Here is a 23,164-nt window from a genome sequence, read left to right on the forward strand (position 1 = left end):
GGAGGAACAAATGTGTGTAAAGCTTGTCAAAAAATAGTACTGGGGACTCGCCAAGACAAAAGATCCATCATCCATTTGGTAGAGAGTTTTACAGAGAAATGTGAGTGTCTCTGAATCACAAATCACTTTCAGAAGAGCTATATCAGCCCTTGCTGGTCAGGCAAGACTCCGGTTAGTTGAATTTTCAGTGATATAACATTTTATAGCCCTGGCAAAAATAAGCATTAAGTGGTAAATCTTCTATCATATTGGAAAACTTGGATGTATTTTAAACAAAGGCCGTCAGCTCTTTCATTCAGTCTTTCACACATTTACATAGGGATTTCTACAACAACGTCATGCTTTGAGGCACAGTCCATTTTCAGAAGTAAACACAAGGCTTGTCTCACAGATAAAATGTAAATCACAAAACTGCAGACTTCTATTAGACAGAAATTCCCAGACAAGTCTGTGTATACACAGCGTATCATTCACAACCTTTTTTTTTTAATCATCACACTGCTACACAAGTCCAAGCAAATGACCAAACATCCTTGTAACTCTGATCATAAGGACAATGAACTAGCACTGTGTGAATATCACAGTTTATGTTTAACTTGTATGAATTCCTTCCTAGAAATGGCTCCTTTTTAAGAAGACTGTCATGATTTTGTTAGAGGTAATGACTGAATGTAAGTAGGAAAGACACTGAAACCCTCTCAGCTTACTTTTTTCAAGTCACTCCAGATAAGTGACTCAGCTTAACACCTAAATTGAATAAATTGAATAACCTTCTTTGACTGCTGCACCCAGACGCTCAACCATCTGCTCTGAGAATCTCATAGCTGCAGTAAAAGAGAGAATAACCTCAGACTCAGTGAGGGAAGTGACAGGCAGCACATAACGATTTGCAGAAGTCCGACTGTGCTCAGAATTTTACTACAGGAAAAAGAGATATAAAATGGCTGAGCGGAAATATTGAGTCTTAACAATAAAAATATCTTGTTTGATCACATTGATTTTGCTCATCCCTGATTAAACTCTTTATAATTTTTCTCCATACTGCACTGTCAATAGCCAGAGGGATTATGCTTGTGGTAGTCCATCTGTCCTATTAATCATGGATACGATATCACTATTCTTCCTTGAGGAATATAAAAGAATTTGGACTCAAGAACAAACTGAACAGATTTTGGTGGTAAAGGTAAAGATGACCTACAAAACTCAGAGATTTGGCATAAGCATTTACTTGGAATCAAGCATGAAATCACTAGAATTAGTTGATTAAATGTCAACATACAGTAATGATGACGCAATTTGACTGAAATATCTCAGAGGATAAAATGATGGCATCAAACTATTGACGTTCTGTATCCAAATGGTCAAAAGTCAACAGACACCTCTGGCCATTATTCAATGCAGAAAGGATATTGTGACCATATTTTAATACAACCATCAGGCCACTGTACCTCAAGGAGGCAACTTTTTTTTTTGTTTGTTTTAATTCAAACTAGATTTTTGGGCAGGTGGCATTAATGAAATACGCTGTATATCTTAAACAGTGAACGCCCTCTTGCTCAAACAATACTTTTTTCCTTTTTGCTTACAGAAAACATAAAAAACTAGCTGGTCTTGTTGAACATGAGCTCACACTGTCAGAGCATATAAGAGAGGAAATATGTAACTAAGCTACACTTGTAGTGGCAGCTTTGAATGAAAGGACCAACATTAATACTATAAAGAAGTTTAAGATTAGGCTATGACTGGACTACATGGATTAGTTTTTTTTTAAATATGACAGCTGGAATACATTTTAACAACCAGGGTTCTGAATTAAATTCACTCTGTGCATGTGTAGTGTACCAACCTTGGCTCACAGACCATGGGGATCACACATTTCCTCTGTGGCTTGACGCTCGTCCAGGTCTTTGCCAGTGACACAATTGCCCTGGCATCAAGTAGGCCATATCCATATGAATGGCTAACTGTAAAAGCCCAAAAAGAAAAAGGAAGCATTTCACACACATGAATGCTGGCTCACTGTAAGCAGTACCCGCCATTTCGCTGCTCCAACTTTATAGATGAGCTAGCCTATGGATCCCACTTGAAGCTTTCTTCTCTTCACAATCCTACTGCCTTGCATTTCTAATGACAGTGTGGCTTATTGTATGCAAGACGTATCAATGAGCCTCAAATGCATCTGCAACTACAGAGGGCAAAAGAGCTCTTTGAACAACTTGGTCTACCTTTGCGTCCTACTCCATTGGTTCTCCAGTCATTGGTGAGCAGGTGAGCAGGGTGAGAAGTTCGCACAACCAGATGTTGCATATCCCTCCAGGTCAGGTTTTTACTGCACCATGTGTATATGCAAGCACACAGAGAGAGAGAGACAGACACACAAATTGTAAGACTCAAACACATGCCTCACTTAATACATCCTGTAGTCTTTACTTGCAGTTGGACAGCTGATTAAATAAAGAATACAATGAAGCATCACGTGTCACATTCTTTACTGATTTACACAATCTCTAAGGCTAACATGTATTTGAAGTGAGTTTATGCCTTTTACCAAAATTTGCTGTGTGAAGAGAACCTGATATGGAAATTTTTCCACTTGCTGCAGTGTCAGGTTAAATTAATAAGTCAGAAATTAAAGGGCTAGAGTGGGTCACAGATAGGTTTGTTTCCATGCTGTCATTAACTATATCACTAAATTCAGAAATCTTATTGTGGATTCAATAAAGCGTGGATTTTTACTTAGCAACACCACTCATTCTTTCTCCATCCAAATCCATTCCTGATTGCAATTTTTTTTATAACCTTACTGATTTGTCCCAAGACTAATTGCTCATTTTCAAGACTACAGTATTGTGACAATCATGCTAGTCCCTCCATTACTGCTTCATGACTGCATAAAAATAATTAGTGCTTACATCAAACTAAGCCACTTGTGAAGACACAGTTGAAGTCTGATGGAGGGGTTAAAAGTAATTCACAAAAAATGGGTAATCAAGCTGAATTCATGCATAAACAGACAGTGTTGTCAGTTTGCCATTAGGAAACTTTTACCTGCGTGCTAGAAACTGATAAAAATTCAAACTCAAATTCAAATTCAAACTACCTGAGCTCTCTAAGAAGTGTCTAAGTAGCGTCTCAAAATGGCCAATTTTTCTGTGGAATAATTACCACAAATCATGAGTTTGTTTCTGTGCAAATTATGTTTTTAATGCTTCACTTTCAAACAAGATTAGCTGGTTTTAATCAACAAAAGTCAGGAAAAAATGCAGGTAGGGAAGGATGGAAGGATGGAATGAGGCTACACAACTGAAGAGAAGTGCAAAAATTCATAAAACTCACAGTAAAATGGTGATAAGCACTTACTTGGCCTCAAGGGCAAGAGCAATGATCCCAGCAGCCAGTGGGGCAGAGGCAGAGGTCCCAGTGTGGGAGTCTGTGCATTTTGATTTCAGGTCTGTAGTCACCTATGGGAGATGAGCACAGTGGGCTTGAATAAAGAGCTCAGAGAAAAACTGATGAAGTGGAAAAATGGTCTTGAGAAATAGAGGACTTGTGTTTCACTTGTTGTTAGAAAACTGTTCTTCTATCATCATCTCATTTATATTTTATGATAGAGGAAATCACCTAATACTTTAAGAAAAGAACACTTAAGAGCATACAGTGCACAGTATGATTCCCTGGACCAGCTAGCTACAGTAGAAATTCAAAGGAGGGAAATAACGTTTTCTCTCAAAAGCTCAGCTCTGGGCAGATCCTTGGTGTGAATTTTTGCAGTGGCATGAAAATAAAGTAAGGTGTTGTAGAACAAGAATGTTTCTACTCAGGAAGGATAAAGGTTAAAAACGGTGAATTGCACAAAGCCCCCAGTCTCTTACTGTATTTCTAAAGGGGAGGTCATTCTATGCAATTAAATGCGACTGAAAAGCTGTTCAAAAATTTGTTCAATGTGCTGACCAGTGCAGGGCTACCAAAAAATTATATTTTAAAAGACTAACAAAATAATAAAGGCACCAGCAGAACCGACTAAAGAGCATTGTTCAATTATGCATTCAAGATCATTCCATATCCGCCTTATGTTGAATTCAAAGTTGAATATTTAAAAAAAAAAAAAAAAAAAAAAAAAAAAAGTAAAATCCTGAAAAACGTATTAAGATATGAGCTCCTGAGTGGCCCGAAGGTCCCCCCCTCCTCTCTCTGTGACTCCATCCCTGTGTCCACAGGTCCATGAGTGACAGCACAATTAAATGAATACAGCACTGAAGTATTAAGGGACCAGCCACGTGTCACAGAGATGTCATAAGCTGTCTGTCCAGTCTGGGGGGGGGGGGGGGGGGGGGGGGGGGGGGCGGTGTGTGTGCATTGGAGAAAAAGAGAGAGAGCAAGAGATTATTCAACAGCAACACATTGCCAGATGGACTTTCAGCTGCTGACAATTCATAATAATTTTAATGAACCAAGACTGAATGAATGGAGCACAAGATGATTTAAGAAAGATGAAAAAGTCATGTGGATATATATTAAAGCTGCAGAGCTAACTACCTTATACACATAGCTTTATACTGTGTGCCGTGTGTGTGTGTGTGTGTGTGTGTGTGTGTGTGTATGTATGTATATATGTGTGTATATATATATATATATATATATAATGTGATAAAAACTTAAAATCCTTGCACTGGTATTACACAATCAATATATCCAACAAATGAATTGACATGCAAATCATGAAATCATTAACTCATTAAATCATTGAAATTCATGTCAATTCATGGTCATTGACATGAAAATAATCATTACTTGCAATCATGTATGCACAAAATATAAATCCATTTGATATAAGGTATGGTTAGAAATAAAAAGGGAAAAATGCAATGAATTGAAAGATTTCCAATCATTCGTTATGTGACATTCATCATTTTCAAATCAGCTCATTATCTAGGGCAGCTATTCAGTGGAATTCAATGTGAGCATTTCACTAATGTCCACTGAACTAGATTAGTTTAGTTCATGCGAGTTCAACATTGCAGTGGCTGTGGTTCAACTTAATTTCACTTAGGAAATAAATCATCAGAAAATATTTACCATAAGCAATTAAGTAGAGACTGAGTGTGAATGCCAATAGAGTGTGAGGGGAAACAAAGAGAGGCAGAGAAAACAGAAATATGCTAGGTACAACTCACTATCTGTTTCTCATTGAGGTTCCCTGAACTGTAGGTGGTGGCGAGGGTGGAGGAGCAAGCCTCGCTGTACCAGGGGACGTTGCCGTTTTGGGTGGAACTGCTGATGGACAATGTATAGATGCTGTTGGTGTAGCCATCGCAGTTACAGCTGTCCTTCTCCCGACCTCCGTTCCCAGAAGCCCACACAAAGATTGAGCCCAAACCACCTCGACCCTGGGAAATGTATGGTACATTGAGACAAGCAGAAAAAGAGACAACCACAGATCCTTTTAGTCATTTTTGCTTTACACCACCACTATCCAAAAAAGAACAAAATCTCAATCGACAATAACTGGAATCTCAATTATGGAAGGGCAAATTCATTTCAAGGCTCATTTAAAGAAGGACCCATTAAACCCAGCATACATCATGGAGGCCAGGGTGGCCATTCAGTAAATTAAAAACAGCTAAATATCACATGACAGCAATGCAATACAAAAAGCCACTATATGACAACCGCTTACTGGAATAAATCAACCAAAATGTCAGCCCTTGAAGTGTAATAATTTTCACCCGAGAGCCACTTTGCTGGATTGAGTGGCACTATGTCTCTGTACATTGATCCAACCCAGCTATGCACCACCCACAAGACCATCTGAAAGTACTGTCACTGTGGCAATTATCTTAGCAGTCAGTGCCAGAACTTTCAATCAGCTTTATGGTACATGTTTTGAATTTTGCTGTGCTGTAAGAGTTAGCTTCATGGGTGAGGTTATTTGTGAATTTCTCCATTGTGGGACAATAAAAGGAAAATTTAATCTAATCTAATCTATTCATGGAGCGGAGCTGAGAGAGCCCAGGGTATAATCTGTGTGATCTGTATGCTTATTCATCTGTTCACTTGTCCACTTTACGTATGTGATATAGTCCCAAATTGGCACACGCATTAAACAAGTCCGGCAACTAACAACAGGACTGATTACAAGACAGCATGGTGCCATTTTGGTTACCATTCATTTTTTCATTTTGTTAGATGCAGCCAGGCTAGGTTTCATAATTACCCCCTTATAAGCTCTGATACATGAATAAGTTAGGCATGTATCTGTAAGCCTTTGATTAGAAATGTTTGTCAAGTACCTTAAGCTTCAGACTGGATTTTTTTTTTTTTTTTTTTACTTGCTTTTTTCAAGTAAAGTGAAAAAGTGAAAAACTTGATTCACAGTTAAAAGGACCACATGCCAACTGAAGAGTGCAGAGATAAAAGATGAGCTGGCAGATTAAGAAGTACTATTGATCTAATGATGAAGGTTAAAAAAATAAGAATATATATTTTTTGTCAGTGTTGCTTCTTCCAGGGAGATTTTTCTCACTGGTGGGTTTTAGAGGACATTCCTTTACATTCATAATTGTCAGGGTCAGAAATGGCTTTGTTCTTGCCGCTTGTGTTCTCTCACGCTTGAACAGTTCAATTAAAAACTGCTGAAAGGAAGCCACACACAGACAGTAAATAATTTCTGTCCCACACAAACAGTCACATACACATGCACACACACCTCTGTAACGCCATGCAGAAAGGCTTCTTTGGCAAGTTTGGCAGGTCCATCAACGGTCTTGCCATCATCCTCTGGGCCCCAGCTGGCACTGTAGATGTCAATGTGTTGTGGATTCAGACTGAGTGACTGGGCCTCCACCATGTCAGTCACCTCACCATCCAGCATTCGCACACCTGCAGCCATGTTCCCAAAGACCAATGTACAAACATAACATGGCAGAATAAGACATTTTTTCTTAGAGCTTGCATTTCATTTTTTAAAGTTTACATAGTATTGAATATCTAATGAACCGCTTCAATGTGAAACTCTTCAACTGAAATCAACTTAGCCTAAGACTAGGGAAAAGGCAATTACTGCATATTTCATTTAAAAAGGTATACTTTTCTCCTATCAGTCTTGTTGTTAGTTGACACTTCTCATGTTGATCTAGTATAAGTTATATTGGGTATGCTGTATATAACACAACTGAACCCCTGTAGGCAACAGATTTTGACAAAAATGTGTGAATTTATGACATTAAAATAATATCTTTGCTTTTACTCTGTTGATTCTGCTTCTCTTTTTTAAACCATTATGATTCCAATGATGTTACAGGCATACAGCATACAAGTTGCATTGTTAAATTGAGTCTTTTTATTATCAAATACAACAATGACACACAAACACTTCTGCAGGAAAGAGAAAGAGATTATCACTCTTTCCTTTAGACTGCAGCTCAGAGCTGTGGTTCATATTGTTGTTGCTCTGTAGTTTCACTTGACTTTGTGCTCATGTTCAGCAGGGATTCATGTGTGTAGAGACTCAGCACTGCTGCTGTGCTGCTATTTGATTTGCATAGTTACACACTTGCTTAGGATGCTGCAAAGTGTCTATGTGTATTTTTGCAACACATGCTGTTGATTTTCACTGTTTTTTTCATCCGCTCTTACATTATTAAATCAAGCATCATCTCTATTGATTTACTTTGGCACTTGAGTTGGTTTAAAAAAAATAATGACATGATTGCAGGTAGAGTGCTCTGCCAGAGATTAAACATACAGCAAACACAGACAAAATTATGTTGAGTGGGTATACAGACAGTGAGCTGCTCTAATTGTTTCTGCTTTAATTCAGATGCTTTTCTTGCAAAAGAGTTCTTCCTCTCTCACACAATGCAAACACAACTAATTTTCCCCCCACTGAAGCAGTGCAGGTCAAATTACTCCATGCTGCAATATATGGGTTAAAGTAACCAAGCATCAGGTGTGTCTGAATGAGTTCTCCAAAGGCATCAAATAAGCACTGAACTGTTTCCACAGCAGCCTGAACCTCTGTCCTCTTCTAAGAGGGTCATGTGATTCACTGAAGAAAGTATCAATCAGTTGTTTTGTACATTTGCTGCATCTTTTAGAAACAAAATAAAAAACATTGTCAAACAGGATATGTTAGCTTTACACAAAGGCCAACCTTAATTGTTAAATCAGAGACATGAAACTGTTAATCTTCTCATTCAGCTCTCATGAAGAAAGCACATACACTTAACCAAAAGTTTGAACTTGTTAAGCTAAACAAGTCAAAGTTGGGAAAAGAGGGAGGATAAGTAAAAAAGAAGTGAAATAAACATCTGTTTTACAAAGACAGTAGCTCTGAGCAAACAAATGTTGCAACCTTGTGTTTAATTTATTGTAATTTCGCTGGAACTATGACTATTTTCAATTTAACAGTGGGATTATCTTTACACAAACTTATGTATAGTGAAAAATTAGAGACAGCCCGTCTGTGCTAGGAAATACCTTGGAGATATTTCATAGGAGAGTCTCCTGGGTGAATAATGAGCTTCAGTTCTCTATGCTGCATTGGGGCAGGTGATCTTATGCAGGAGCCAAGATGCTTGTGCACTCTGCCTTTCCAATATATATTCCCTCACCACCAAAATCAGTACATTTGCCCTGCTGCTATGATTTTAAAAAGAGTGGGTTTCTGCTTGTCGTGCTTCCAGCTATTGTATGACAGGCACAATCTGTGCTCTCTTATGTTTTTATGCTGTGTATGCATTAATTTAATGTTAAGTGAATTGCAAGGTCTCTGAACCTCTTGCCAGGGAAAACTTACAAACCCAACATTTGTAAATTCTGATCAATGTCAATGAAGTGTGTCTGAGCTCTAGCACTGCCTTGAGTGAGATTGAAGTGAGACGAATCTTTGACCACTGAAATTCTTTGTGGTTTATGAACTTTGTTTTAGTTGTAGTGATGAAAAAGAGGATTATGCAGCACTCACAGATTCACATCACAGGCTTTGCTTGCATTGCTTGTGGTGGAAGTTGAGTTGAATTCAACTTTACAACCAGTAGCAGAGGAGCCAGTCCATTAAATCCTGTTTACCCAAATGTTCCAGCACAGGTGCTTGCTGAACCGAGTGCAATAGGCACATGTCCAGTTTGATATTCAACAAAAGGTCATTATCATTTCAGTGGGGGATCACCCTGACCACCATGATCTATTTATCCATTTTCCAGTACATAAAATTTAAAAATGGAAAAAAAAAGAAAAAGGAAAAAAAAAAACAAGCCCGGAAAGACGTGGCAGTTGGTGGATCTGGTTTGTGTTTGTCTAGTCGTGGGGTTTATTTCTTCTGTACTTCTCTTTATGATTTCCTTGGCAGCTAGCAGAGTGCACTATAGCACAAAAAGCACTGCACTAACTGGTTACACTTTGTTTTGACCAGGAAATTGAGTGTTGAGGCAGGAACAGTTGTGCCAAGCACAGGGATCTGGCACAACCACAGTAAAGCATTAACACAATGCACGCTTATGAGTGTTCTGATTAGCGTGGATAAAAGCCCATTCGATTTTACACATCAGCCACTGCCAGCTCCTTTTTCATGACCACATACATCCTACTGCTTATGTTTGAAAAGCTGAATGCCATGTGGTGGATTCCCACTTGCCATCCGGAATGGTAATATAGACTTACAATAATAAAGAGTTATGGCACTAGTCGGACACGGTTCAAATTTTATTTCAACTAAAAGTATGCTTGAGGCTACTGAAAGAAGCAAAGAGGTAAAAAGCCAGACAAGACACCCTGATCAGACTCAAAGTATATCACTCCCTCAGCAAAGGAACAAGAAAAAAGCAATCACGAATAAATTTACAAATATTTAGCACTGTGAACAAAACAAAAACTAACTTCAACTCCTCAATGTTGGAATCAAGCTGGAAAAAATAGTAAAAAATAACACATTGTAAATTTATAAAATATGCACCACGGAAGCTTCTTTGAAGAGAGAAATAGTGTGTTTGTGCCTTTCAACATAAACTGTTAATTTTGTCTCACAATTGTTTGTCTGTTTTTTTTCCTCTGTCTCAAAAACTAAGAAGTCCTCTTTTAGACCATTTATATTCCTATAATGTCCAACAGTCCATGTCCAAAATCCAAATTACTTTATTACCACAACATTTATCTGGTCTATATTTTATATCTTTAATCAAAGTAGGGGAAGATCAAAGCATCCAACACTCTGCATACACATAATGGTGGCAGCAGGCACTGGGTGATGAAATTTCATTGGCTAGAGCGACACCATCAAGCCTCGCATGCATCGCTTGAGAACAGCCAGAGCTGACATAACAGAAATTCAGCAAAGGAACTTGACAACGTCCTCTGATAATTTGACTCCAGTCTGTTAGAGGAAGAGGTTCAAAAAACAAATCTTACAGTGGGTGTTATGCTTTAGATAAACTATAAAGACAAACTTTGGGCAGGAGCTCTGTCTCATTTCTCACTTCTTCATAGACTCCAGCGGCAACCTTCGAGTTACATCTGTATAATCTATACATGTACATATATAGGCTGTATATGTGCAGTATAAAGCTGTTCCTTAAATCACTATTTCTTATAATATGTGAGTTTTTGTTGAGACAACGTCAGAGACATGTTTGCTCAACTTTTTGTGTTTGTTGGAGTTTAGTTGGTTTTGTACAGAATCTACTTATGAAAAGTAATTAACATTTTTTACAAATTAATAGTAGATACTTCAGGAAACATAATATTAGACATAACACACATCAGCCAGTTTGATCAAGTAATATTACAATGATGCCATTTGTCTGAAAGCTAAAGCATTACACCAATTCGGACATTATACATCACTGGGCTTCTTAAAGAATGTTTCCGCATGCAAAACCAATACACTAACAACCTAACAGCAGTCCACAACACAACCATGTAGCAGATTCAATGTCATGCTGTGCCTGGGAAATGGACTGAAAAGTATTTCAGCTATTCTGGCAATCATCACAGAAAACAGAGATTGAAATAAAGTTTTCATATGTGACATTAAGTCAGTAATTCCTATTTTTGTTTGGCCATACCTCCAATCTTGGCATTGTAGGCCACACCAACTCCACAGATCCCATTGTTGGCTACTGCTGCCACCTCTCCTGCACATCGTGTTCCATGCCTAAAAGGAAAGAGAGGACAGTTTAGGAAAATATCTCTTCAGGGGTCAGTGAGTGCTTTGATAATAATGTGGATCTTATGATGAATCACAGTGATCAAACCCCGATCCTACTGTTATCAGAGAATTTTGACTGGAATGTTAGGTAGTATTGAAACTCAATCATTCAAAACCAAATGAGGGAATATTTTTTGGAGAAAAAGTGTTCATCCCTACAGTAGAATTCAATTAATCACACAAAGTTATTGTGAACAAGGACCTTGCTACATCTTCAAATCTTTCTGAATTTAAAAATTTTTCCTTTAAAATGTTATCCATTTATATATACACCCACAGTTGGTGCACTTGCCCAACAATGCTGGCTTGTGAAAGACTGTGTTCCTACCTTCCAGTACCATATCTGACCTGTAGACTGAAACAAAACGAACCAGAGAAGATAGGTTCTTGGCTTGGCTTTTAAACAAATCTGGATTCCCATTTATCCAAAACATTCAGCCACGTACATTATCTTCTGCTCTAACACTAGTATCCTTGGAGTTCCCAGAAAAGTTTACAAAGACAACAAACTGCCATTGTACAGATGAAAAAATTGTGAAGTTGGTTCATTATTTTTCACAATGGGTCTTTCATTAAGCCTAAGCCTCTGCATTAAATTGCAGCTGCAAGTACTGCAGTGTGGAGAACCAATAACTCTCTACTGACAGGCTGATCATCATATTCCCGTCTGATGCACTTCCTTGGTCAGCCAGATGGATATGCCCTTCAAACTAGCAAAATCCCCCCTAGATTGCTGCCATTCCCAGCACATGAATGCTGGAGCCTGGACAACACTGTGCAACATCCAGAGACAGTGGATACTTTAGGATACTTTGGCTAGGAAGTGAGAGCGGAAAAACTTAAATCAAAACACATCCCTAGTGAACAGCCTCTCCTGACACAGCAGACTCTCTTACAACTGGTGATGAGCACAAAATAGTCATCTCTGTCAGCCTGGTCAGTCACAATATCTAGCGAACTAACCACAGATGCAATCTAATTATGAGTGAAACATTGTGATATGATCACAGGGTGGGATATGGCACCCTAATTTGGTTTGTTTACATGTTACACCCAAAACACTTATCTTGTTAATCAACTAAACACAATAATTTTGAACCAACTTCAAGAGGTAGCAACTTTTTTATTGTAGTTTTAAAATAGCAAAAGTGATATGGAGACAGATGAAAGCATTTGCACCACAAAGTTAAGATCACTTAATTTTACACTGTTAAAACATAGCCACATGTCTGTTGCCAGGATATTGACATTTTATCAAAGATTATTCTGGAGTAGTCAACTTTTCTTTGACCAACTCTATTAATTATTGGAATCCTGCTTTCTTTAAAGACACAGTTAGAAAGACAGAGAGTCCAAACATTGTAATCATAAATCATCCTCTTTGAAATGGTAATGAGCTTTCAGGTTTAAGGTTATGTTAATAACACAGTCGACATTGGCACCAGGTTTCTGATGCGTCACAGGAGGAATCAGAGGCTTAGCTATAGCATGCTCAACTGGTGACAGAGACCGCTGGGTAATACCAACAACTTAATGAACAAACACACATGCATAAAGAAATGTCAGTGTCAAACAATTTTCCAGTGAACTTTTATCTCAACATTCCTGGAAGCAATGACTATGTTGACCTTGAATTCTTATGTCCCAATACAGCATTTTTGTTTGTGATGCAGCTGTTGATAAGCAGTAACTCAGGTGTGTGCAGCAGGATGCTAGGCATGCACAGACCTATACCTCCAGTGATCAACTGAGCTCCCCCCCCCCACCACCAATCTTCCTTTGACACAATCATTATAGTAATTTACACAGTCGACTGATGCGTGACATACAAATGTTTTTACAGAGGTTTCTAAAGCAGATTATGTAAGACCTACTTGAATCAGTTTTTGTCATTGGAATCATAAAATAGATAAGAGAAAATGTACTTCTAATGCTCCCCCTCACTCTTTCGATCCATCCATGTCTCAGGTATATGGCTTAAGGGAGTCTCCACATAAAGGCATTTTCATTCCAGCATCAATTTGCAGTTAGTGAGCACAAATGCTCTGTGCTAATCAAATCAGCAATTTTTAGTGCAGTAAATGGCCTTCAGCGTCAAAGCTTGTTTTGGTGTACTGTTTTAAATTATTAAGTCAAGATTTTTAAGGTTTGGGTGTTGAGAGAATATTGTAAGCACAGGCTTTAGCCATCATGGTCTACAGAACACAGTCTACACAAATATATCTTAGGAGTTTAGCACCCTCAAAAGTCAGTGTTGTAACTAATGTTATTTTCATTGTTGAATAATCAGCAGATTTTTCTTTTGCCTAGTTTTGGCCATAAAATGTAATACACCTGTGAATAATGGCCACTCCAATATTCCAAATCTAAAGCTGATGTCTTCAAAAACTTTACATCAACACACAAAAAAGGTGTCTATCATGTGAAAAACAGAAACATTATTTTTATATTTTCTTAAAACTAAATTAGTTGGAGATAAATTTTCTGAATGATATGAACAGTATATTGCATTTAAATTTTTGCAAGCATATAAACATGGCTTTAAAATATAACCTGTTTTAAAAATTTTGAAATGGCTAAATCATTTACAGGAGATACAACAGAAAATAGTGATCCTGCTTTGACCTTAGAAGACAGTATTAATCAAAGTAATATTACCTCCAGACACCTACACAACCCTAAGCCATTACATTGCTTCATTAAACTTGTTCCAATTAATTTATACATTTACAAATGACACCTGAGTTTAATAGTTTACAGCCCAAATCCCCAAATGCAGAATTATTTCAAATCTAATTAGAAACCTAGCCTAGTGAGTTTGTCTGTTAAAGGGATGATCAGTCATGATGTGATGCCTGAGGGAACAACCAATTCTCCAACAATGAGGCCAAGGCATAACTGGATGTCCTCATTTTGGCTGTATGAAAACATTTCTGCCAGTCACACTGGAACAATGTGAAACTAAACCTGGATTCAACCTCCAAACCCAGGGTTTAGAAAAGAGGCTTAAGACATGACAGGACAGCACTGAAGATTGCCTCATAAAGTGTGCCAGTAACACCATTCCAAGGCATTGTCTGTGGCAACAAAGAGCTGCCTGTCACGACAAGAACATCATTGTTGAATCAGTTGTTAACAAGTCACACACATTAATTATCAGCCGAAGAGATTCCCTGACTAATGGGCAGACTCTGGCTTCAGTTAGAGGTCGACTCTCAGGCACACACTCAAAATCTTCTCTGGTAAGCACTCTAATGCTCTAAACATCCCTTCAAAAACCTGCAATGTTTCGGCCATTTCTCAACAACTACATTTACCAATGCAAATGCTTTGGTAACTTTGTTCACAAGCATTATTTGTGAACAAAGTTTTCTCATACATTTCGTTTTTGCTGAATGTATTTCAGCTCCTGCTGCTTTCATGGAGATGTATCTTTATGCTATCCTTATGTCATCCTTTCAATGGCTAATGTGAGCGATGAATACTCCAACAGCCAATGTCTGACAAGCTTCCACAAGGCCACAACTACTAATCAAATCCACAATCAGTTGCTTTCCTTACCTCATACAATCCCACACTAAAAACATTGATCAAATTGTCCATTTAACACTATGTGGTTGCACCATCAGTTTTCAAATCAATACATTCAAAAAAACCAAAAAAAAACATGCACTTTTTATGTGGAAAACTTTCCAGAGAATTTTGACTGAACTCTCTATAGATTCTTGGGGGGAAAAAGGAATATCATTTTCAAAGACATTTCAAAACAGTCTTTCTGATAAATTGTGCAAGAACTGAGGATTGTTAGATGTAATGACAATAACATGAGCTCACAGTGAACAAAGCAATTTCAGAAAAGTCTTGTTTCGATTACAGCAAAAACAACTTGGGTTACGGCAGCTACAGTTGGCTGCAGGCCTCAAACCCACAGTGTGATCAGTATTCATACTGACAGCTTGCAGAAGTATTATCACTGAGAAAAAATAATGTAAGCAGCCTCTTTCTGGAGACTAGCCAAAGAGACACCCTATTGTCATACAGATGTATCCAAAGTGTGTCAGCTGGAAAGATGGTATTCACCATGACCCAACTAGCCAACAGAGCAGTAGGACAAAGGAAAAGGCATAAAAATCTTTTCTGCCTGGTTACACAAACATATGTCGGCTTTCTTGTGCAGTCCTCCAAGGTCCTACCCTGCAGATTGTGACACATATAAAGTGTTGTAACAAAAAGATGGGATGTAATCAAAAAGAAAAACATGGGGGATAAAATTACAATATCAAACTATTATTCTTTTTGGATCAGTTTGATATCTTAATTTCTGACTATAATGTTTAGCATTACAATGACACTGTTTAAAAACATTCTTTGATCTCTGATTATGTTGCATTGATAGTTTTATTTTTAGATTCCCAGTTATCGCCCATATTTATAATCTGCCACAAAACAGCTTTTATTAGCTTGCTGTTCTTTCCTTCAATAGCTTAATTACTTTTTTAAAAAAATCCCTGAGGTTCAGAATGTTGAAAGTGACATTTGCTGTTCATTAGTTTCTGGACTGTTCAGAACCTTAAAGGTAAATCTGAACCAACAGTTTTTCTCTGCTTATTTTTAAGTGTGTTAATGGTTCTGCCAGTTTACTAATGAGCTGACCTGCACAACAAAAGGTCTCGTGATGTTTATAGACCACAGTAAAAAGAGACACATTAAGTAAATCTCTACAGAGAGATTAATGCAAGGGCTGTTAGTAGTTCACCAGCCTGCCGTTGGAGTTAAATGGGCCCTTTTATTCATCACTATTCATTAACATTTCTGAATAAGCATATGATGTTCACCTGCAATGGGGTCTTGTATTAACATGCATATCTTGGTCTCCCTTTGCATGCATCCTCATCATCAAGACATTTCTGCACATTAACATCACATGTTGAACAGTGTCATTCTGACTGCCATTGTTCAAATTATTTTAGCAACTTCTGAAGCAGAATCAGAGGGCAAAGAGCAGGGTATTTCTGCAAAACATTTGCCCTTTTAGCCAGAAAATTGACTTTTGGAGTCCTGACACAAGTCAGAGGTAACCCTGGAAAGAGAAACATCTAGACCCATGCTGTCTTAGATAAACATAAGGTGAATGGTCACATTGCTACTGAGCCATCCTTGGTGCTGCCCATATGTTGGGAAAGAAAGGCTGCTTTATAGGAGGTGAACAGAGTTCGACTTTCTACCAGGAACAGACACTTACAGTCTTATACAGCCTTATGCAGTTTCATACCCTCCCACAGGTTGTTTACACATGTATTAGCAACAGCCCACTATAAAGTGAGGGAAACTGACTCAAATACACACTTTAAAACATATACATACTCTCCCTCAATTTGGCCCTGGCACAAGTAAGACACGGAGAGCTGAGCGGTGAGAGATAAGGGGAAATGTGAGCAAGGGTGAGAAAGCGGTAGAGCCAAAATGAAGGAAATATCAATAGTAGGTGTCTTAGCTGGGCACAAGGCCACAGTGAGCTGCCAGAAGAGCTTAAGCGTGCTTTGGCATAGATTGTAGATCTGTGGAATTGCACCAAAGGGATATTCTCCCACATTCTTACACAAGAAATTCCATCTTTTGGAGTTTTTGTAAGTGGTGTAAAAAAGTCCCAGCCAACTGCACAGAATCTGAAAAACGCTCAATTCAGCTGAAGAGGAAAGTGACAGCTGCTTCAATGTTGATCCATGACTCCGACTTGTTTGTTAGTGTGATTCTGCCCCAAACAACTAAACCTTTTTTTGGGATGAAAATAATTTTACACGCCCTACACCAGTGGTGCCCAATACGTCAATCGCATAGGTAGTGTGGGTAGATTGCATGGCATTAAAAAAAAAAAAAAAAAAACATATCATCCATCCTCAATGTGGCATTTGCCACTTGATTGACGTACAGTGCAGTCAGTCTGAGATCTCATCTCTCGTTAACACGTGGATAAACCGCGTGGGCTACAGCAAAACTCAGGCAAACTAGTTAGCGGTTTCCAATTTATTTCTACAAAAGAAAAGGTCTAAAAATTAGTGGGGGAGGTAGACCAAGTACCCAAACCTCGGAAAAGGTGCAACCTTCTTGACTGCATTATTCGGCTCATTTATGTTAGTCAGCCTTTTCCCACATGAAGATTATTAAGTCCAAATACCGTTCCTCCATGAATGCCAAAAATTTACAGAATTGTAAAGAATTGTAAATGTGCCACACAGGTTCATGCTGTTATGTAAGGTACAAAACCATATATTGTAAATATAAGGTATACTTAGTATATATATGTATATATATGTGTGTGTGTGTGTGTGTGTGTGTGTGTTTAGCATTTTTATTGTAGGTAGATCTTTTTGACTTGGTAATTTAAAAGATAGCTCACAAGCCAAAAAAGTGTGGACACCCCTGCCCTCCACAATCAGCCTCCACCTTATATATGCTTAATAAAGCCTTCAAGGTGTTGATACCACATTGGCATAGTTAAGAGTATGGTCATTCTGATACTCTACCTCTCTGGTGTCCATAATGATAGTTACTACTTTGGGTCCCTGTCTGAGTTGGGGACATTTGATTTCTATCCATGCCTAACTATAATCGTCTCTGCCTATCATCCCTAATCATTGAGCCTCCAGATTCAAAAAAAATTCTCTGAGTCCAGCGGCACACAAGTAGCAGATTAAAGTAAATCAGAAATTAAAGTCAGACGAGAGGCAGCTGGAGGGAATGAAGGAAGACAAGCAGTGGCCCTCTAGAACCAAGAGATTTTCCCTGTTCCATTAATGCTGATGAACTTATTTCAATCAATTCCCTGCAAGGCATCACTGTGGTGGAAAACAACTCCTAATGCTCTCTGCAGAGGACACTGCAATAAAACTGTTTTCTTCACACATAATCCTACTGTTTATAGACTCTACTTATCCAAGCTCCAGAAATGCCCTGGTGGCACCTGTGATTTTAAGAGGACACGGGAAATCTGCAAACCGGCGATGGGGTTAGGTTCATGTAAAAAAAAAAACAACAACAACAACAACAACAACAACAAAACAACCATACGTGAGAAAACTTAAATCTCTGGAAGAAAACAAACTCCAGATGCTACTGTCTTTTGAAAATTTTCTTATATGTGATGCCTCAGAACTGAGGTTACAAGTAGGCAGGTCATGGCCATCCTATCCAAACCCAGTCCTATAACATATACATTACTGAGAATCATCAATTCGAATGAGAATTAATTTTGCTGAAGCATTTTTATTTGAACTAGCACAGCTATTCTAGCATTTATGGCACTGGCTACATGGCATCAGCCAATTGCTGCTAATTAAGGGAGGCAGATATAGACAGAGGCTGGAGATAAGAGCTGGAAAAATAAGCGAGGGTGGGGGTTTAAAATTAGAACCCGCCACTCGCCAAATGTGGGTAATAATATGTTTACTCACCATTGGCTGGCTGATAAAGTATGACTCATGCTTGCTTCACTAATAAATTATTGCTGTTGTACACAGTAAAATTCAAACAAGTAAATTGTCTGAAACAGGTGAGATTATAGTTGATGGTAATGACATTTAAGCCATCAGAGAATGTATATGAATGCACGTGCGCATGTTGTGTTTACACATACTGGTGTGCCATGTGTGTATGGCATGAGATTTTAAATAAAAATTTAATTTCTGCTAACAGCTTCGGAAAACAGTCATTAATATAGTTCCCTACTAAATTTATAAAATTTATAAAATTTCTAAAATATATTTTGGCCGGTAAGTATGCACACCTTACCTGATAGAGTAAAGCAATAAAAAAAGAAAAACTAAAAGTTAAGATACAGTTTCTATAAGATAAAATGGATTCTCTACCTGTTATCATTAAGCTGTGTGTATCGAGGCTGAGGATCTGGGTCACCATCATTCACATCATAGCTGGCATTCGGGTCCTTGAAAAAGACAAGATGTTAGTCACACACAGAATAAAGCTTTTAAAAAAAACAATTTACAATTTATCCACATAGAAGTGAGATAGTCAAAGTGAAAGTGAGACAATGTTAAATTCTGCTCTCTTAATTCTGTTGTTATGTTCATTCATTCAGCAGCTACCGTAATACAGCTTCTCCATGAAACATTGTGGTTGAGCTCATCAGAGGGTTTTACTCACGTAATTTTCCATCAGATCAGAGTGGTTCTTTTCTATTCCATCATCCAGGATGGAGACCACCACCCCTTTACCTGTGTAGCCCAACTGCCACGCAGCTTTGGCATTCAGGTCACGGTGGTTGCTGTTGTACTGAGGATGGAAAAAGCAAATAACTCAGATGGAACCTAATTATCTGAGAGACACTTAAGTGATAACAAGGCAGTGCACTCAACGAAATTTACTCTCCTCTTAAATATCTTCATCCATACGCACGCAAGCATAAACTGGATTTGGGCTCACAATTATTTTTCTGCATGCTTTTCGATTTATTTTTGACTTTCAAATTGACCTTGTCAAAATCCATGTCTGGCTCTTTCTTTAAAGCTCTCCTTTTTCGATAGGTTACCAATGGTTAAATGTAACGTGTCTATTTCATCCAATACAATTTATTCTCAGATTTCTGACACTTACTAACATATTCTATCACACAGGATGAGGTTTGTTCCAAAACTTTGTAACCTGAATGGCCCTGAGACAATCAAGAAGAAAATCAATTAAAGTTGAAAGTTGCGATCTGCAATGGTGATTCAGATTGAAAAAGGCCTTTGTGCCTAACACACTGAGTGAATAATAAATCTAAGAGAGAGTGCAAGGTTTCATCTGGAATATTGCTTGGCAAGTAAAGTAAATTTTATGAGTCTTATTAGAGTAAAGTTTTTTTCTTTACTCCTTGATGTCAAACTTTCCACTGCATATCTTGAGCAGATATATATTTCTTCAGGGAAAAATACATTGTCTCATAATCAAGACACATGTAAGAAAAACATACATATTTACTTTAACAGCAGATTATTATCATTAATGCCAATCCATCAAGATATCCACCAACAGACACACCTCTCCTGTAGCGTTCACGGTTCAATTTTAATGAGCATTTTAATTTTTTTCATTTTCATTAATGGGAGAGAATGAGGAATTATATTACTATAATTTCTAAATTACTATGACATATTCAGTAGAAAATTTAAGGAGTACTTATTTCGACAGAATCACTAGCTCTTGCTTTATCTAAAATACGCCTCCAACAGCACTGTTAAGAAAACAGTTACAATAACTCAGTTTACAAATAACTGCCTTTCTTTCTGTTTTTCGATCATCGCAACAGCATTGCACAGGAGACTGAGATTAGTCTTGTTGGTTGGCTAGTCCAACATTTAAGTTCAGAAATATATCAGAACTATATTAAATATATCAATATCTTATGGGAGGAATTGCCATGAAATATTATTAAATATGGTACAGACATTTCTTGGAAAACAGAAGATTAATCCACATAACATTTGATTCACCACAGATTCATGTTTGCCCAGTGTGGAATCATGCTAATCTCCTGGTAACAACTATGATGTTCACATAACATTTGCACTCATGCCAGCATTCTGGCATTCAGGCATTTCCATTAATAGGAAGGATCTGAGAATCCAAAGGTACTGCTCCAGTTTTCAAGGTGCCAATACATCAACGAACAGAAGTGAGTCTTTTTTTTTTAGGTTTTTCATGCAGGACCCATAACTCTATAAAAGGCACTCTTTAAAAGGAGTTGTATTGATGGAGAATTAATTAATCAGGCTAACAGTGTCGATATATCTGGCCTTTATTGGGATTTTTTTAATGACAAGTAAATAAAAGTTTGACCATAAGAATTCCATATGTATATGTACCACAAACATGGGAATAATATTCCCATTTTTATAATATTTGTGCAAGGCTGAATTGCTTAGATCTAGTAACACTGATTCAACCAAACAACAGGCTTTTATCTCCTTAGTTGCATGTCAAGGTGCCACCAACTACTCTAACACATGGAGGAATAGAGTCTGTTAAAGCATACACATTCTAAACAAGTGGTGATGCAATTAAATTTTTCAATCAGCATGACTCTTCTTCTGCCAGAAGCACCCTCACAATAATTGAAGAAAGGGTGAAAGTGGACAGAAAATCTAAGGGGTTGTAACTTTTAACTGGCTAAGGTATCACTGACATTCTTCAAGTCAAATGTGCAAAATCAACCAACTGAATTAAATTGATGGATAATCTCAATCTCTTTCGATCTTCTTTCTTGTCATGCTGTCTGTGGACCCAAATGAACCATCAATTTCTAAAAACATGTAATTTTTCATTTAAAAAGCTGCTCTGTGTGAGTATGTTATTATTAAAGACGTATCCTCGAGCCAGTCACTGACCATGAAATATTTTATTTTCAAAATCTGAAAATAAAATATTACAAAAAAGCCAATCACTGACCATGTGCATGTTGTTCGGCAAACAACTCTCACAAGATAATTTCATACAGTGTATTGGATTTATGTAGACTTGTCTTTTGACTTGCAGCACTAAATTTAATTATCTATATTGAGTTTGGGTGGATAAAAGGCTCAAACAGTGTGAGGCAGAGAATTATGTCCCATAGATATACACAAATACTCTTTTTTTCTTTTTTTCGCCATTGAATTTTGTTGTTCATACTCACCAGGTACCACTGGTCTTTGAACTTGGGATCCAAAGGCTCTTGGTAGGTGTCCCTCTTTTTCCTCTGTTTAGACACCTGCTGCTCTGCCCAAGTGACCTGAGCCAAAAAAAAAAAAAAACAAAAAAAAAACCATATGAAGAGGTCAGTAACGCAAGCCAGAACGTGAGATGATGTTCAACAAGGAAAGATTCTACAACCATGAACTTTCCTCACAATAAAATAAATTAAAAAAAAAACACACACACAAATAAATAAATAAAAATGTACTAAATAAATAATAAATAAAAATACTTGAATGTTGGATATTATGGTCACCATGTTAAATCCATTAAGAGACCCAAATTCTCAGTGGGATGTCAGCAGACAGAGCGAGATTAGAGGCACAAGGGTATCGTGGACTCACTAATGAGTCTCACTGATGAATTCCAGTGCAACCCCAGACTAATTAAAATTTCTGGATGAGGGTAAAATGGGATGCAGCAGAATCTATTATGCTTTTGGGCACACTCAAACACATATGCAATCTATTGATACACACAGGGGTACAAATTCAGCACAAGTGTGGCAAGATGACAGCAGCTCAGTGTGCAGGAGGCTTTTGTAATACGTGAGCTCCTGCAGAAAGTGTTGACAGAAGCAGATTGCCTTCAGTGAAAATAAACCTGCATCTCACTCCCTCTGTAGAACTGTGGTTCCTGTACAGCAAAATGTCTGGACGGACGAGAACAAAAAAAATATCTCAGAGAAAGACCACAGAGAACTGCCTGCTGCAAGGACAGCACACCCAATGTGAAGGTCAACCAAATCACAGCACACCTCTCTCTCTCTCCCTCTGCAGATCACTAGAGACACAAAAGTAAAAGAGGACAGAAGTGATGAAGGTCACATTAGCTGTCAAACTGAGACGATACCAGTCTCTATGAATGCCATCATATCAGCCCATATCAGCCAACAGCAAGGAGCATATCAATATGTTCTAAATATATTATATTCTAAATCAATATGCATGTTAATCCATATAAAATGTTTAGATTGAGAGAATCAAATCACCAGAGGCATACGCACTCATTCTTTCACAGCATATTTGTACATAAATTATTTAGTTTGAGACAGAGCGGGGGATTGACAGGACAGTTTAGAGTCAGTGGCTGAGGCTTTTTTTTTTTTTTCCTGGGAATCTACTGGCCTAATACCATCACAAATGAAAAGCTTTGGCAAACCACACAACAGGAACAAATTGAAACTCAAATCAAACAAAGGAAATGGAGCTAGCTCAGACACACCTTGAGAAA

The 23,164-nt window shown here is 37.8% G+C and overlaps 1 protein-coding gene across 1 annotated transcript in view; it reads right to left on the bottom strand.

Moving 5' to 3' along the window:
* Nucleotides 1-23,164, bottom strand: part of furina (furin (paired basic amino acid cleaving enzyme) a) — a 72,044-nt gene that overhangs the window by 9,614 nt on the left and 39,266 nt on the right. The window contains exons 4-12 of the mRNA XM_029497570.1: nucleotides 21,873-21,968; nucleotides 19,364-19,492; nucleotides 19,069-19,145; nucleotides 11,061-11,149; nucleotides 6,707-6,879; nucleotides 5,175-5,387; nucleotides 3,361-3,461; nucleotides 2,226-2,329; nucleotides 1,847-1,964 (exon numbers count right to left, since the gene is read on the bottom strand). Of these exons, the coding sequence (XP_029353430.1) occupies nucleotides 1,847-1,964; nucleotides 2,226-2,329; nucleotides 3,361-3,461; nucleotides 5,175-5,387; nucleotides 6,707-6,879; nucleotides 11,061-11,149; nucleotides 19,069-19,145; nucleotides 19,364-19,492; nucleotides 21,873-21,968 (1,100 nt within the window). The remainder of the gene's footprint in view (nucleotides 1-1,846; nucleotides 1,965-2,225; nucleotides 2,330-3,360; nucleotides 3,462-5,174; nucleotides 5,388-6,706; nucleotides 6,880-11,060; nucleotides 11,150-19,068; nucleotides 19,146-19,363; nucleotides 19,493-21,872; nucleotides 21,969-23,164) is intronic.

Source organism: Echeneis naucrates, chromosome 3 (assembly GCF_900963305.1).
Source record: "Echeneis naucrates chromosome 3, fEcheNa1.1, whole genome shotgun sequence".
In the NCBI taxonomy this organism is placed as follows: domain Eukaryota; kingdom Metazoa; phylum Chordata; class Actinopteri; order Carangiformes; family Echeneidae; genus Echeneis; species Echeneis naucrates.